Source organism: Dermacentor variabilis, chromosome 6 (assembly GCF_050947875.1).
Source record: "Dermacentor variabilis isolate Ectoservices chromosome 6, ASM5094787v1, whole genome shotgun sequence".
In the NCBI taxonomy this organism is placed as follows: domain Eukaryota; kingdom Metazoa; phylum Arthropoda; class Arachnida; order Ixodida; family Ixodidae; genus Dermacentor; species Dermacentor variabilis.
In genome coordinates this window covers 114,450,545-114,466,747 of record NC_134573.1, presented here as the reverse complement: position 1 = coordinate 114,466,747, position 16,203 = coordinate 114,450,545, and the positions used below count along the sequence as shown (strand labels likewise).

The 16,203-nt window shown below is 48.8% G+C and overlaps 1 protein-coding gene across 1 annotated transcript in view; it reads left to right on the top strand.

The window, feature by feature from the left end:
• hgo (homogentisate 1,2-dioxygenase) overlaps positions 1–15,495 on the top strand; it is a 68,139-nt gene extending 52,644 nt beyond the window's left edge. Inside the window, exons 14-15 of the mRNA XM_075695519.1 lie at positions 573–701; positions 15,271–15,495. Of these exons, the coding sequence (XP_075551634.1) occupies positions 573–701; positions 15,271–15,405 (264 nt within the window). The 3' untranslated portion in view covers positions 15,406–15,495. The remainder of the gene's footprint in view (positions 1–572; positions 702–15,270) is intronic.
• The last annotated feature ends 708 nt before the right edge of the window (positions 15,496–16,203 follow it).

The following is a 16,203-nucleotide window of genomic DNA, read 5'->3' as shown; positions in this document are numbered from 1 at the left end:
GTGGCCAGATGGAAGACATAGTCGTTAGAGCAACAGTGATTTCGAAGACCAGCCGTGGCGTCTGGGTGAACTTCGTAGCATTCCAGGTACCATTCAAGTCTCACGAGGATCAGTCGTTCCATCACCTGCCCTACGTAACTAGCCAGTGCGATTGGGCGGTATAGAATACCACCCAGTCCTCGCCAGACTTGAGTGGTACCTGGAACGATACGAAGTTTACCCAGACGCCAGGGTTGGTCTTCGAATTCACTGTTGCCCTATTGCTAATGTCATCCATGATGACATTAGCTCTAGAGGATGCTTGCCAGGTTTGAGGAGGTGTATAAGGCGGCTCTTATTCTGTTCTTGAGGAAGATTACCATCTTTTCAGGATCGTAGAATCTTCACCCTCGCTAGTGTGACCCACCCCTACTAGCTCCTTAGTCCCAGATTTACTGGCACTGCACATGATGTTCCTTTCCTAGTGACCCCTGTGCACTCAGGCACTTCTACGGTGCAAGCTTCCACGGTGCACGCGAACGCTGGCTGGCGTAAGTGTTGAAGCCCTATTTTCATTCTGTTTGCGTCCACAGGAGACGGGCTTCCAGTGTGGTGGCGCTAGCCTGCACAGCATGATGACACCTCACGGCCCAGACGTGGACTGTTTCGAGCAGGCCTCCAAGGCCAAGCTGGCGCCGCAGCGCATCGGAGACGAGTGCATGGTGAGTATAGACGACTTTATTTCCGATACACGGGTACCGCCATGTCAGCCTCTGTTAGGGTAACAATTTCTCAATTTTTGTGTGCGATGACGTCAGAAAATCGGTCATAAAACGCGGAATGCATTCGCGCAATCATTTTCACGCGTATATATGTGGATCGACTGTGGTGCCGCGAAAATGGTGGTTACAGATAGCAAAAGGCTGCCTTAACAGCCCTAGATGACATGCAGTACTGAAACGCTTCCGTAATACAGTCTCTAGGATCGAGACGTAGGAAGGAAGCAACCTGCATATGGCTATTCCACTTCAGTTGTGACTCAAAACGGAAGCGCTATTAGTAAGTACCCATGACTCACTAGGTACTCACTAAGAAGTGTCACCTTTCTCACGATGAAGGCCATCTAAGCCTTCGTCATGAAGGCCCTCATCTTGTACAGCGCCTTCACAGTTTAACTACCGTATTAATTCTAATCTATAGGCTGATAGTTTTGATTTGTTAACATGAGTTATGAAACCCCCAGGTCGGCTTATATTCAAGGGTTTCGTCACGAGTCTTCGGAACTGAAAAAGAAATGGCACGCCGCTAACGCCCGCGCCAAAAGACAGTACTGCTGAAGCCATTGGTATCCGTTGCCACAACTGCACAGCACTGTGACTCACTGTAATGGTACGCCATTGTGACCGCATTGCATTCGCGCAATGCGGGAACAGTAACTTTTTCTTCTTCAAATTTTGATGGCATCAAGCACATGATGTCAGTACATTACTGCCTAAAGTAGCCGGGGCAAGTGCATGATCGGCTATGGAGATTGGTAATGCACGTCTCTTTGTCCTGTCGTGACTGTTGTCGTTCACTGTTGGCTTGGACGGCTTGCCTTCCTGGAAAGTGCTTTTTTTTTTAACTTTCACCTTCTGACCAGATTAATTTGGAGGACTGGCTTAGACTTGAGCCCAGCGTAACTTCGAATACGTTCGGTACCGGTTATATCAAGAAAAGAAATTACGATTATGATAGCTGCGCAAGTTCTTATTCCGCGGGTGATTTATGCGCTTTGTGGGACAGGCTTTTCGTGAACAAACAAATACAATAAATGCGTAATTACCACAAAATGGACAATTAATACTTTTCAAGTATCTCAATTATGATATATTTCTACATTAGAAACTCGAAGACAGTTATAATTGAAGACAATTATTTCAATTTTTTTACACTTCCACAGTATTTTTGTTTCGAGACATTCATAATGAAATTTGGCGCTTAGTGCGCTAAGTTCGAACTCAGTGGCGGCAATCTCGACACGGAAACGTATTACCCACGTGACGCAGCGGTGGGAGAGGAGGAAGCTAGTCCTGTTTTTGCCAGCCCGTTTCTAGACTTAGCGCCACTGCTATCATCCTAGGAACACGAATAAGCTCTGTCCGGCTTCTAGACTGGCCTCCTATCAAGAATAAGCTACGTCAATTGATAGTTTCGTCTCTGTGCCAAGACTCCCTCCTCGCGGTCTCCCGGCTCTCAACAGTTACTCCGATAGCAGGTTGCCCACAAATTGACGCTTGGCCGAAGCCATGCCCTGTGGATGCACCTCTGGTCCGGCGGGGCGTCCATTTCTTAGTCTACTGAAACCTCAAACAGATAGCACTAAAGCCCGCGATACAAGTCCGAAGGCACACTACAAGCGAACGACTGGCCGCCTGAGAACTTAGCGTACACGGTGTGAAGTTTGGTGATGGATATCTGGACACAGAAGTGTTCTGGAAGTGTTAAACAAGATTGATAGGTCTTCGAACACGACTGTCTTCAAGTTTTTATATAAACATGTACCACAATCGGTAAATTAGAAAACTTAATTGAGGATTCTGTTTATTATGTATTTGTTGAGTATATTTGCTCCCAAAATTTGTGTCCGATAAAGCGCGCATAAATCACCCTTGCAATAACTTGAAGGCCCTTTATATGCAGGAACGAAAACGTTCGTTCCCGTGAAGTATCTTCCCCGTTCACACAGGAAACACCTTCAAATTCTGATACGACCTTTGGCGCCACGCAGTAAACAAGTAGGGCTCACATTTACACGCCTTGTTTTTGGTTATACGAGCCAATTTCGCATCGCGGAATTGAGCGTGCACGGGTAACTCAACGTCCGCATTTTCAATGCGAGAATAATTTCATCGTCAAAAAATTGTCTCTGTGAGACTGCGGACAATTCTTCCTTTCGAGCACGAACCAATAGCCATGATTGAAAAAAAAAAGGTAACACGCAAAACGAGAACAGTTCCGTACTGCTCTCGACTGCGTTTTCGACAAGGGTGAGCGCAGATTCGAAATTTAGAATACGCATCGAATAGTCTCTGCTATTATATTTGCATTCCATTCGGAAACCTGCTGTTTGAAACTGTCGAATATTCATTTTTTTCGCATAATTGAGCAGCGAGGGAGTGAGAACGATGGAAGTGAGGACCGTTCAGAAATGCTTCCGCTGTATGGGAAAGCTGCGGTTCTTCGAGCCGAGGCACCACGTTACTTAGTGAACGCAAGGGGCACATAAATTCAGATAGATAATTTTCTGTCGTCCAACAAGAAGACCTCGCTTTTTAGGTAGCCTACATACGTATTTGTTGTTTCGATTTGTTATATGGCCAGTTTCATCATGTTTAAACCGCTTTAGTACAACGCGCAATTATCTGCTGTATAGCATCACACTTCTCAACTTCAACGAGCACTGTGCGCGCATCTGCTGGCTGAGGTGCTGTTCCCTTGTTTCGTTACTGACTTTGTTCTGGTGCTCCAGATAACTGAAATCAGTCGTTGCTCATTCAGAAGCTCCCGAGTTGTCGGATGCCTGATTGCGAACGCTATTACGCGCACATGTCTGACAAATATGCATAAGCCTCATATTTTTTTCACCAGACGGGCTTCGCGCAAAACTTCATGTTTCACTTTGTTTAGGAACGAGAAAGAAAGTATTAGATTCGATATTTGGAGGTCGTTTTTCTCGAATATTGGCGTTTGATTCGGTCAGAAAATTTCCCTATTCGAATATCTTTAATTTTTACACGCTTGTATGGAGCATATGAAAGAAAAACAACAACAACGCTGTGTATGCAGATGGCGCAACCACTCGCACACTGAACACATCTTTCCCACAAGGCTTAGAAAACCGCTCCAGTGCACACGGTTCCTCACAAAGATTACTGCATACCTATCACGGTAGGCCAGGGGTTATATGGTGTTGCGCTGCTGAGTTCGAGGTCGCGGTCTCGATATCGGACGCGAAGGCAGTGTTCCGAGGAGGGTGGAATGCAAGAACGCTCGTGTACCGCTTATTGGGTGCACGCATCCCGAAATAACGAACGGCAGTTGATCGGTATCTTTCTGATCAGTGCATGAGAAGAAATTTAGAAGCGTTAACCTACGGAGGAGGAAATTGATAACAAACTTTAGAGGTAAATTACTGTAGAAAAAGCGATGCCGGGAAATTTAATATTATAGTTTAGATTAAGACGAAGACGTGGGAGTTAAGCAGGTTATGTGGTTAGCAGACCAGATAACCGGTGGATTATTAGAGTAATCGAACGGGTGCTAAGGTGCGGAAAGCGCAGCAGAGGACGGGAGAAAACTAGGTGGTGTGCTGAGATGAGATAATATGCAGGTATAATAATGTATTCTGCTGATGCAACAAAGGGTTAATTAGAGATTGTTGCGAGAGGCATCCTATACAGTGGACATAAAATAGGCTGATGATTGCGATAACTATTATGATTATAAATCTTGGTCCTGTTTTTGAATGTCCTTGTACCTAACTTTTGACCCAAAAGTTGTTTCGGGATTTATATACTGAATGACCTGAGTACGAAGCATCGTTCCTTGATTCGGTGACGTAACGCAGTGAATACATTATGACTTCAACGCAGACGCACAAAAAATATGTCCTGCCTTTTTTCGCTCTTACCCGCCGTGGTGACCTAACGGTTTTGTCGTTGAGCTGCCAAGCCCGAGGGCGTGGGGTCGAATCCTGGCCGCGGTGGCCGCAATTTGATGAAGGCGAAATGCAACAACACCCACGTACCGTGCATTGGGTGCATGTTAAAGAACCTCAGGTGGTCAAAATTATTCCGGAGTCCTTCACTACGGCATGCCTCGTAATTATAGCGTAGTTCTGGCACGTTAAAAACTACAGAATTTAATAATTTCTTCGTTCTTGTTTACCCGTCAACAAGAGTTGTTATGCTTACATTACGTGGGTGCTATCACTCGACTATCAGTCGCCGTGCATAAACGGAAATGTTCAGTAAATATCGGCCGAACTTCTTCGCTTTAGTCTAAAGAGTACCGTTTGCTTGAGCATTACGAGATACATTTTACCTTCCATGAGGCCGCGGACATCTTGGACTTACAGATTAAACTCGAGTCCCTTTCACTCGAGAACCCCTTTCCGAAAAGCGCGAATCATCGTTGCGATGACAAACCACGCACGCAAGCACGAGCTCGTCGATTATGAATATGCACAGAATAGGGCGTCTGCTGTTGGCGCACATTGCACGTCGTTCGAGCTCGCGCAAACGCTTATTTTAGCCTTCGTCGTATCCGTATTAGTACGTCAGAATCACCGTAGCCGCTAAAAGCCGCACAGTGTTGCGTTTCGCCTGCGACACGTGGTTTTGCCGGCGCGACTGCGGCAGGGCGGCAGACATTTTGGCCCGATCGTCGTCGCCGCAACACTCATCGCCAGGTGTTTCCAGGCGCGACTGCGGCGATGCGACCGCAAAGGATCACCCTCGCATTCCAGTCATTGTGCCCGAAACAGGCGATGCCAAAGCAGGGATCGTCCCCTCATTACAGCCATTGTGCCCGAAACAGGCGATGCCAAAGCAGGGACCATCCTCTCATTACAGTCATTGTGCCCGACCGGCAGCGCTACAACAGGGTGCTACGAGATCGTGCTCGACAGGGTGCTACGAGATCGTGCTCGACATGGTGCTACGGCATCGCTACGACAGTGTGCGTCACCATTAGCCCATTGTACATTCACGTGCTCGTCTTTTGAGGGGTTCCTTCTTGCCCTCAACTGCGAGAGTATAAAAACAGCTGCCCCCGGACGCCAAAAGGAGGGCTCCGATTTCTTCTGTTGAGTGAAGTGCTCTCCCGTCTCTCTACTTCGGTCAACCTGACCGCCAACTCTTTGCGATGTTAAAATAAACAAGTTGTTTTGTTGTTACCAGTCGACTCATGCTTTGCCGGGACCTTCGGATGCTTCCAGTTGTACCCCAGGCCGCCAGGCCAACGCTACCCTTGGGGCTTGCGACCCAGGTACAACCACGGGCGTCAGCGCCGAGTTCCCAACAGATCGTAGCAGCAGTCCGACTCCAAACATCTGGTTGGCAGCGGTGAGATCGCCTCCGACTTCAAACAACTGTCTGCCAGCGGTGAGATCGCGACAACGGAGGCCAGCAGCGAAGAGATGCAGTTGACGGTATGCTGAGCAGCTCAACGACGATCCGGGAGCAGTGCAACGAGCCCTGTGTGATGACTGGTTGCCTGCAGCGGAACGACTGCGCTGGACTCTTGGCTGCGAGGTTTGGTGAGTGCGGGACTTTCTTCTTCTGAGCTTTGCCAGGCTTTTGTTAGTGTCAGAAACAGAGCTGGTAATTGTGGTTGTCGTTGCTGCCGGGTTAGTTTGCGGCAAGACAATAGTAAGCAGTAGAGAAAGCAGCATTCAGAGCAGCCATGGATTTGAAGTCGTTGCGCAAACCGAAATTGTTGGAGCTTGCAAGAGAGTTGGGTCTGGATGTCTCAGACAAACTAAGAAAACCTGAACTGCTAAAGGCTATTCTTGAGTTAGAGGCTGAGGATGACGAGCTGTCGGAATGCCTTGAGACTATTGAGGAGAGGTCAAAAAGACAGGAGCGCGAACTTAAAGAACAGAAAGAAAAAGAAGAGCGTGAACTTAAAGAACAGAAAGAAAAAGAAGAGCGCGAACACGCTTTGGAAATGAAGCGTCTCGAGGTAGAGATGGAACGCGCTCGTAATGGAAGTCAGGCACACGGTGCAGGAGAACGAGTATTGTTCAAAATGACTGACCTGATGCGGCCGTTTAAGCTTGGAGAGGACATTGGTTTGTTCCTGGTTAACTTTGAGCGAACGTGCGAGAAGCAGGGGTTCTCTCGGGAAACGTGGCCACAGCGCTTGCTCACTTTGTTACCCGGCGAGGCGGCCGACGTAGTCGCTCGCTTGGATAGAGAGGAAGCAGAGGATTTCGACAAAGTAAAATCGAGTCTGCTAAAAAAGTACCGGCTGTCTGCGGAGGCGTTCCGTCGGAAGTTTCGGGAAAATGAGAAAGGCAAAAGTGAGTCATATACAGAGTTTGCGTATAGGCTTATGTCGAACATGCAGGAGTGGCTCAAAGAAGAGAAAGCGTTTGGTGACCACGATAAAGTTCTGCAGTGCTTCGGGCTAGAACAGTTTTATAGTCGGTTACCGGAGAACGTGCGATACTGGGTCTTGGATAGGCCAGACGTGAGTACGGTGGCTAGAGCCGCTGAGCTAGCCGAGGAGTTTGTGACGCGTCGAGCTCGCGGAGCTAAGGACGGTCAAAAGGGTGAATTTGGCTCGAAGTTTGAGAGGCCGAAGTTCACGCCCATGAGATTAAAGGGGGACACGCGTAGTGCGGATGCGAGCGAAAGCAGTCCGACCAAACGTAAAGAGACGGCGGCAGCCAAACGCAGAAAGCGGTTCGAGATGAGGCGAGCGGGCGTGTGTTATACGTGCCAGAAGCCGGGTCACTTTTCGGCGCAGTGTCCGGAAACAACACCAAAAGTTGTGTTTTTTTCAATAGGCAGCACTGACGAGAACATGAAGCTTCTCGAGCCTTACATGCGAGACCTCCTCGTGAACGGGAAAGAGTGCCGAGTGCTTCGCGATTCCGCAGCTACGATGGATGTAGTTCACCCATCTTACGTAGAACCCCATATGTTCACGGGCGAGTGCGCGTGGATCAAGCAAGCCGTGGAAGCTCATAGCGTGTGTCTGCCAGTAGCAAAGGTGCTTATTGAAGGACCTTTCGGAGCGCTTGAGACAGAGGCGGCAGTGTCATCTATGCTGCCACCCCAGTACCCGTACCTATTTTCAAACAGGTCCGATCACCTCCTGCGCGAGAAGGGGCTTTTGTTTGGTGAAGCTAGTGTTCAGGCATTAACCAGATCGAAGGTTCGGGAGCTCGCTGCAAAGGCGGTGGTTGCGGGGCCGACGTTATCAAACAACGAAAGAGGGTCAGAGGCGCAGCAAGCTGATATTCCGAGCACGCCCGAACTGAATAAACTTGAGTCTGTAACGTTAAAGGCGCCAGATACTGGAGAGGAAACGCCCGACACGGGAAAGTTAGAAGAGCTATCTACTGATTTGCTCATCGCGCCTACGTCAGACGGACTTGATAGGTTGCTAAAAGTCAGCCGGTCGGCTTTGATAGCCGAGCAAAAAAAGGATGGTAGCCTAGAAAACATACGCTGCAATGTCAAAGAAGGTATCGCCAGGAAAACTGCGCGTTTTGTGGAAAGAGGTGGAGTCCTGTACCGGAAGTATCTAGACCGCAGAGGAGTGGAGTTCGATCAGCTGGTCGTGCCTCAATGCTATCGTCAGGATCTGTTGCGCTTGTCGCATGGGGGTTCGTGGTCCGGACACCTAGGAGTTAAGAAAACTAAGGACCGTCTCTTGCAAGAGTACTATTGGCCAGGGTGTTTTCGGGACGCAGACCATTTCGTGAGGACATGTGACACTTGTCAGCGGGTGGGCAAACCAGGGGACAAATCGAGGGCGCCGTTGAAATTGGTACCTATCATTACGGAGCCTTTTAGACGGCTCGTTATTGATACTGTGGGACCTCTGCCGGTAACAGCCACGGGGTACAGACACATTTTGACTGTGATCTGCCCAGCGACAAAGTTCCCTGAAGCAGTGCCGCTTAAAGAACTCAGCTCAGTTGAGATAGTTAATGCACTACTGTCCATATTTGCGCGAGTTGGTTTTCCTGCGGAAATCCAATCAGATCAGGGCACAGTGTTTACTAGCGCTTTGACGACAACTTTTCTCGAAAGGTGTGGGGTAAAGCTGTTACACAGCTCAGTGTACCACCCACAGTCGAATTCCGTTGAGAAGCTCCACTCCGTCATGAAGCGCGTGTTGAGAGCGTTGTGTTTTGAACATCGAACTGACTGGGAGCTGTGTCTGCCTGGGGTGATGTTTGCGTTAAGAACCGCGCCGCATGCGGCTACAGGGTTTTCGCCAGCTGAACTGGTGTACGGTCGCTCGCTTCGATCTCCGCTTCGCATGCTTCGAGAATCGTGGGAAGGTAGGGGCGACGACCCAGTCGTGGTGGAGTACGTGCTTAAGCTCCTCGAACGCTTAAGAAGGGCACAGGAGTTGTCAGGTGAAGCAATGACAAAGGCCCAGCAGAGGGCCAAGGTTTATTATGATCGGACAGCCAGGGCCCGTCGTTTTGAGGTTGGCGATGAGGTCATGATATTGCGCACATCGCTAAACAACAAACTAGACGTGCAGTGGGAGGGCCCAGCACGAATTGTTCAGAAACTGTCGGACGTTAACTACGTGGTAAGTCTGCCAGGAAAGCGGAAAGCACAGCAAGTTTACCACTGTAATCTGCTCAAACCTTATAGACAAAGGGAAGCAGTGGTGTGCATGATGATAAACGTTCCTGAAGAGCTTCCGGTCGAGCTTCCAGGACTAGGCTCAGTGACGAACAGGGAAGACACCGGTCAAGTCATTAGTGACCTTATCAGTAAAGCACCGCTGTCGCCCGAGCAGAAAACCGAACTACACCAGCTATTACAAGAGTTTCAAGGTCTGTTCTCTGAGAGGCCTGGTAGGACTTCTGTACTTACTCATGATATAGAACTTACCTCCCCAGAGCCAGTACGATCCAAGGCGTATCGGGTGTCACCCCGCCAGAGCGATATTATGGAGGCTGAGGTAAAGAAAATGCTACAGCTCGGTGTTATTGAGGCAGGTGAGAGTGATTATACCTCCCCTTTGATTTTAGTTGAGGTACCGGGCAAGGAACCTCGTCCTTGCGTCGACTACCGCAGGCTTAATTCCATCACTAAGGATCAAATTTATCCGATCCCTAACATCGAGGAGCGCCTTGAGAAAGTTAGTAGCGCTCAGTTTATTTCCACCCTAGATCTTGTCAGGGGTTATTGGCAGGTTCCACTTACAGAAGAGGCTAGTAGGTATGCGGCGTTCATTTCACCAATGGGAACATTCCGTCCTAAAGTGTTGAGTTTTGGTTTGAAGAACGCGCCATACTGTTTTTCAAGCCTCATGGATAAAGTGTTGCGGGGACAGCAAGAATTCGCTTTACCGTATCTAGACGACGTAGCGATATTCTCCGCATCCTGGTCTGAGCATATGGCACACTTGCGGGCAGTGCTAACCCGCCTGCGCGAAGCGGGCTTGACAGTCAAGGCTCCTAAGTGCCAGTTAGCACAGGCCGAGGTTGTCTACCTCGGTCACGTGATTGGTCAGGGTCGTCGCCGCCCCTCTGAAATAAAAGTGGCCGCTGTGCGAGACTTTCCGCAACCGCGCACAAAGACCGATATTCGGTCGTTCTTGGGTGTCGCCGGCTACTATCAGAGGTACATCCCTAGGTACTCTGATATCGCGGCTCCCCTGACGGATGCTCTAAGAAAGACAGAGCCTCAAACAGTCGTCTGGGACGAGACAAAGGAAAGAGCTTTTAGCGCCCTAAAGAGTGCCCTAACAAGCCAGCCTGTGCTACGATCGCCAGACTATACAAAAGGGTTCATTGTTCAGTGCGATGCTAGTGAGCGAGGCATGGGCGTTGTATTTTGCCAACGGGAAAATGGAGAAGTAGAACACCCCGTCCTGTATGCTAGTCGTAAGCTGACCAGTCGTGAGCAGGCGTATAGCGCCACCGAGAAAGAGTGTGCGTGTCTCGTGTGGGCCGTTCAGAAATTGTCATGCTATCTAGCCGGCTCGAGGTTTATCATTGAGACGGATCACTGCCCTCTCCAATGGCTGCAGACCATCTCTCCCAAAAATGGCCGCCTCCTGCGCTGGAGCCTCGCTTTACAACAATATTCCTTTGAGGTGCGTTACAAAAAGGGGAGTCTCAACGGTAACGCCGATGGCTTAAGTCGAAGCCCCTAACGTAGGAATCAGCCTCAAAATTGTTGGTTACTGATGTTTTTCTTCCTGAGGCAGGATTTTTCTTTAACATATTGCTTTTGTTTAGTGTTTCAAAGTGATGATATGCTTTCTAGTGCAATTTTTCAATTTGTGGACGCGTTCTGAGTGATGCTAGACTACTGTAAGGAACTAGGCAGTGGTATAAAAAGGGGAAAGAGCCTGGCAGGGCTTAGTGAGGGTTGTGCCGTGCTTGCGGACTGAGCGGTTGAGTTTCAGCGTAGTTCTAACGCTTGCCGGGAACGAGAACAAAAATGTGAACTCTCCCGAAGTCACTTTGCAGTGTCCCGTGCGAACCTGAACGAGAGAACGAGGCCTTCTCTGTGCGCTGCGCTCAAGAAACGTCGAGGGACGCCCGACTTCGGTTATGAGCATCATCGAGCGACATCCCTCCGGCCAGCGGATGCAGTCCCCTGTCCATCGGGATCTCCTTCCCCCGGCGGGGCGGTCTGTTGCGTTTCGCCTGCGACACGTGGTTTTGCCGGCGCGACTGCGGCAGGGCGGCAGACATTTTGGCCCGATCGTCGTCGCCGCAACACTCATCGCCAGGTGTTTCCAGGCGCGACTGCGGCGATGCGACCGCAAAGGATCACCCTCGCATTCCAGTCATTGTGCCCGAAACAGGCGATGCCAAAGCAGGGATCGTCCCCTCATTACAGCCATTGTGCCCGAAACAGGCGATGCCAAAGCAGGGATCATCCTCTCATTCCAGTCATTGTGCCCGAAACAGGCGATGCCAAAGCAGGGACCATCCTCTCATTACAGTCATTGTGCCCGACCGGCAGCGCTACAACAGGGTGCTACGAGATCGTGCTCGACAGGGTGCTACGAGATCGTGCTCGACATGGTGCTACGGCATCGCTACGACAGTGTGCGTCACCATTAGCCCATTGTACATTCACGTGCTCGTCTTTTGAGGGGTTCCTTCTTGCCCTCAACTGCGAGAGTATAAAAACAGCTGCCCCCGGACGCCAAAAGGAGGGCTCCGATTTCTTCTGTTGAGTGAAGTGCTCTCCCGTCTCTCTACTTCGGTCAACCTGACCGCCAACTCTTTGCGATGTTAAAATAAACAAGTTGTTTTGTTGTTACCAGTCGACTCATGCTTTGCCGGGACCTTCGGATGCTTCCAGTTGTACCCCAGGCCGCCAGGCCAACGCTACCCTTGGGGCTTGCGACCCAGGTACAACCACGGGCGTCAGCGCCGAGTTCCCAACAGATCGTAGCAGCAGTCCGACTCCAAACAACAGCGAACAGCATATAGAAAGAACAGGGCTCTCTGCAATATCACGCGGTACATAAGTGTGCTATTAACCAGGTCCGTTGGCGCTCCAATATAGTTTTCTACCACTTCGCTCACTACGTACAGGCAGGCAGCTGCTACATTCACTTTGTAGCGCTCAGTTCATGCAGGAGGCCGACCTACTTGATCAGCACCTTCTCCCAGTGAGGGGGGGGGGGAGAAAAAGGGGAGGAAAGACAGGGAAGTTAGCCAGTGTAAGTACCGGCTGGCTACGCTTTGCTGGGGAAAGGGGTAAAAAAAATAAAAGGAGAAAGAAGAAGAGGAAAAAAAAGGAAACCGGAAAATTCACAGTAACGCAATACTACGCGCACTCAAAGACTGTCGCACAATTCGCATGTCTTTAAAAACTTCAGCAAAGCCCTTAAGGCCTTGAGTGCCGAAGCTCGTCTGGACCAGTGTCCTATAGCTTTTTTCTTTGTAAAGGGGCGATTGTCCAGTTTTTCGAGCGCGGTCACGAGCATTTTTCTTGGCACTTTGTGACGGGGACAGTCACAGGGGAGGTGCTCAATCGTCTCCTCGCAGGCGCAGGTGTCGCAAGTAGGGCTGTCGGCCATTCCAATGCGGAATGAATAGGAGTTCGGGAAGGCCACGCCTAGCCACAGGCTCCCAGTGAAATTTTCCTACAAAAGTCACTAGAGGGAACTCTGGCACTGCGGTTGTTCAGTTGCCGTGGCAACGATGGTTAGTCCGTAAATTTGTCTGATATTCGTGCTTGTGGCTTCCGGAATGCTTGCGAAAATTATCCGTTACGCTTTATCTTTCTGAAATTCCTTCCGAGAAATGGCAGTTTTCTAAACATGCGAAGGCGAGAAAGTCCCCGCTCGCATGAACGCATGTTGCGAGTTGTTGCATTTACAACGCGATATCGTCGAAAACGATCCGTTCCAGGAGTCGCAAAGCCGTTTGAAGCCAGAAAGACGAAGCTTGTTGGCAAATTCGTGTACAGCTCATCGTTCTCATGATGGCTGGACTGCGGTGCTTGTAGCTCTCGTAGACACTATGGCACCTGTAGGAAATCGTAGAAAATTCTGTAGGAAACTTTATTGTTCCCACTGCAGCTCCTTCGTTACTGGATCACGGGGAATAACGGAAGCGCAACCGCGTAGAGCATCGTACAAGAAAGCACTAGAAGAAAATTTGGCGCTAGTATTCGTTGGAGAGGTTAAGTATGCCGGTACAGCTAACATGGAAATGACGAGCATTATACAAAAGTGTGGCTATAAACTTTGTCCTTCTGGCCTGAAACTGTATACTTCGCGACTTTGCAAATTGATCGTTGTGTATGAGATATTGCGTTATAAATGCGACAGTCCGCAATGGTTGCGCGTGTTCACAGAGGCTCATTGAACGGCGGCGTTTAGAAAGCCACGAGTGCTTGGAAATATAGATAAAAAGTAATAAATAACAAATAACGACATAAGGTAGTTTGAAGCTACAACGGAGATGAAACACACGCGTGCTGACCATCGTTCCTGCGTTAGCAGTGCGATTTCCGCACCAGAGTTCCTTGCAGTGATCCTTAATGGGAAACTACGCGCATTAGAAACAGACAGGGACGAGAAGGAACGGACGATATAGGAGCCCCACCGTGTCTCGCACAGCGCACGCTAGATGGCCACAGTTTCGTCGCATCATGGTGCTTGCGCCAAGCGGTATCAGAAAGCCAGAGTTCGAATGCTTGGTGCCGTTCTCTGGCATTCTACATGTCGCTTTCATGCAAGGCAACTTCTGAATAGCCGAAGGAATATAGCTTCACCTGTGATCATTGTTCGTTCATTTAACAACTGAACGTCGTAGAGAAGCCGGCGACATAGTGGGTTTGTTGTGTCAGCGTTCGTGTCAATCAATCAATCAATCAATCAATCAATCAATCAATCAATCAATCAATCAATCAATCAATCAATCAATCAATCAATCAATCAATCAATCAGAAGAAACAGAAAGCAAGGATAAATCCGTGGCGCTTCAGCCAATGGGAACCTTGTACCACAGGACCCAAAACATGAAGATAGGAGAAACCGAAGTTCCAAGGGGCGAAATGCAAAAAAATAAAAGAAAGTCCGTGTCCCGCGCATTGGGGGCACGTTAAAGATGCCCTGTTGTTCCAAATTAATCCGGAGTCCCCAACTACGGTGTGCCTCATAATGAAATCGTGGTTTTGGCACGTAAAACCTCACATTCATTCATTCATTCATTCATTCATTCATTCATTCATTCATTCATTCATTCATTCATTCATTCATTCATTCATTAAAAAAGACACTAAGAAAATGGTGTTGCTGCAGCGTCATGACATCTTTTTTTTATTCGCCATTCAAGATACTTTCTTTATTTGTTGTTAGTACTGAAAATAACTCGAAATAACTACTGAAACCGAAGTCACATATTTATTATTTCCTAGAAGAATTTGTTTCTTTAAAATGTTTTCCGATTATCTCTCAAGAAGATCATCGTTTCAGTCCGCATCGTCCCGCGCCGATCCCTTCCATCTGCATTAACGCAGAGACCATCACCTGTACATGTGAAAGTTACGTCAATAATGATAATAAATCTAACTAACAAGCCACACGCACAGTAAATGCGTAATATCACTATACAAGGACATTACCGAGACGTGCTGTACAAAGGATGCGCGGTTTCAGTTGTATGCAACAAAGCTAGTTACTAAGAAACAAGTTTATTACTCAACAAAGTAGCAAAAGCTAACATGCGCAAACGAAGTTTGCGTTTCCCGGCAAGGGCGCAATAAGTGCTGTCGGTAACGGAGTCCGTGTGGGCGTATTTTCTAAACTTTTGACGGACATCAAGGAGCACCATCTGCCTAATACGCAATTACGGTAATGGAGGGCTTTGCTAATAATATTCCGACCTACGAGGCCCTCTAATTGATACAACAGACACACACACGCACACGCGCGCGCACACTCACACACATTTAATATGCTTTCATCCGGCACCGCGATGTGGTACTTGTCCACAACCGCCCTCAAATTTTAATGTCAGAAATCAATATAGCATGACGTAATTGAGTAACGCTCGTTTACTACTCGCAGGCCTTCATGTTCGAGAGCTCTCTCAGCATGGCGGTCACGCCGTGGGCTGAGCACGAGTCGCAGGCGCTCGACAAGGAGTACTACACCTGCTGGCAGGGACTCCGCAAGAACTTCGACCCCAGCTGGAAGCCGTAGGGACGACCGTGGAAGCCTCGCGCTCACTTCGGAGCGCCAACTTGCAGCCAGCGTACGCCCGACAATAAAAATTTTATGCTTATCTTGAGAGAGCGGTTGCAGACTTACTCGGAATTATGGAGGTTGACTCCTCCGACGAGATCCCAATATATTCAAGCTACCGCAGCCATACAGCGGGAGCTGAAAGGCAGCAAGAAATCATACATAGAAGAATGGACGATGTAGATATAATCACAACACATATTGCCCTCTAAAAAGTTTACACTTTCTACGCTATGAGCCATCTTGTCTCGGCCCACGCTCCGAACATTATGTACAGCCTTTTTCAAAAGTACTCTGGCCTACTCCGCACCATATACGCCTTTCGGCGTGAGGTGATGTTCTCAAGGTGCTTCTGGTATTCAGGAAATCTAGGTGGTGACTACTGTAAGTTCTTTTCATTCCCCAGGAAGCTTCAACTTAAGGCAAATCACAGGAACTCCTTCAAAATGTATCGTGGTCAAAGTGGTCATAGTGTGCACGGCGGTGAAGATTCTACGACGCATTACGAAGGTGTTCAGTGTGTAGAACGACTACTGTACGTGAAGACCGAGTGAGAACATGACGGGCACGCTGCTGTGTCCATGTATACTGGTTACCCTGCACTGAACGCCTTCGTGATGACATACCAAGGAGCTGAAATCACCGGCCCTGATCCGCGATGCATTGTGGGCGCTCTATTAGATAAGTGTTAGCATCTGCACACCATTTACAAAGGCGCACTAAACAAATAACTAGTTTAAACTGTGCTGTGAGCGC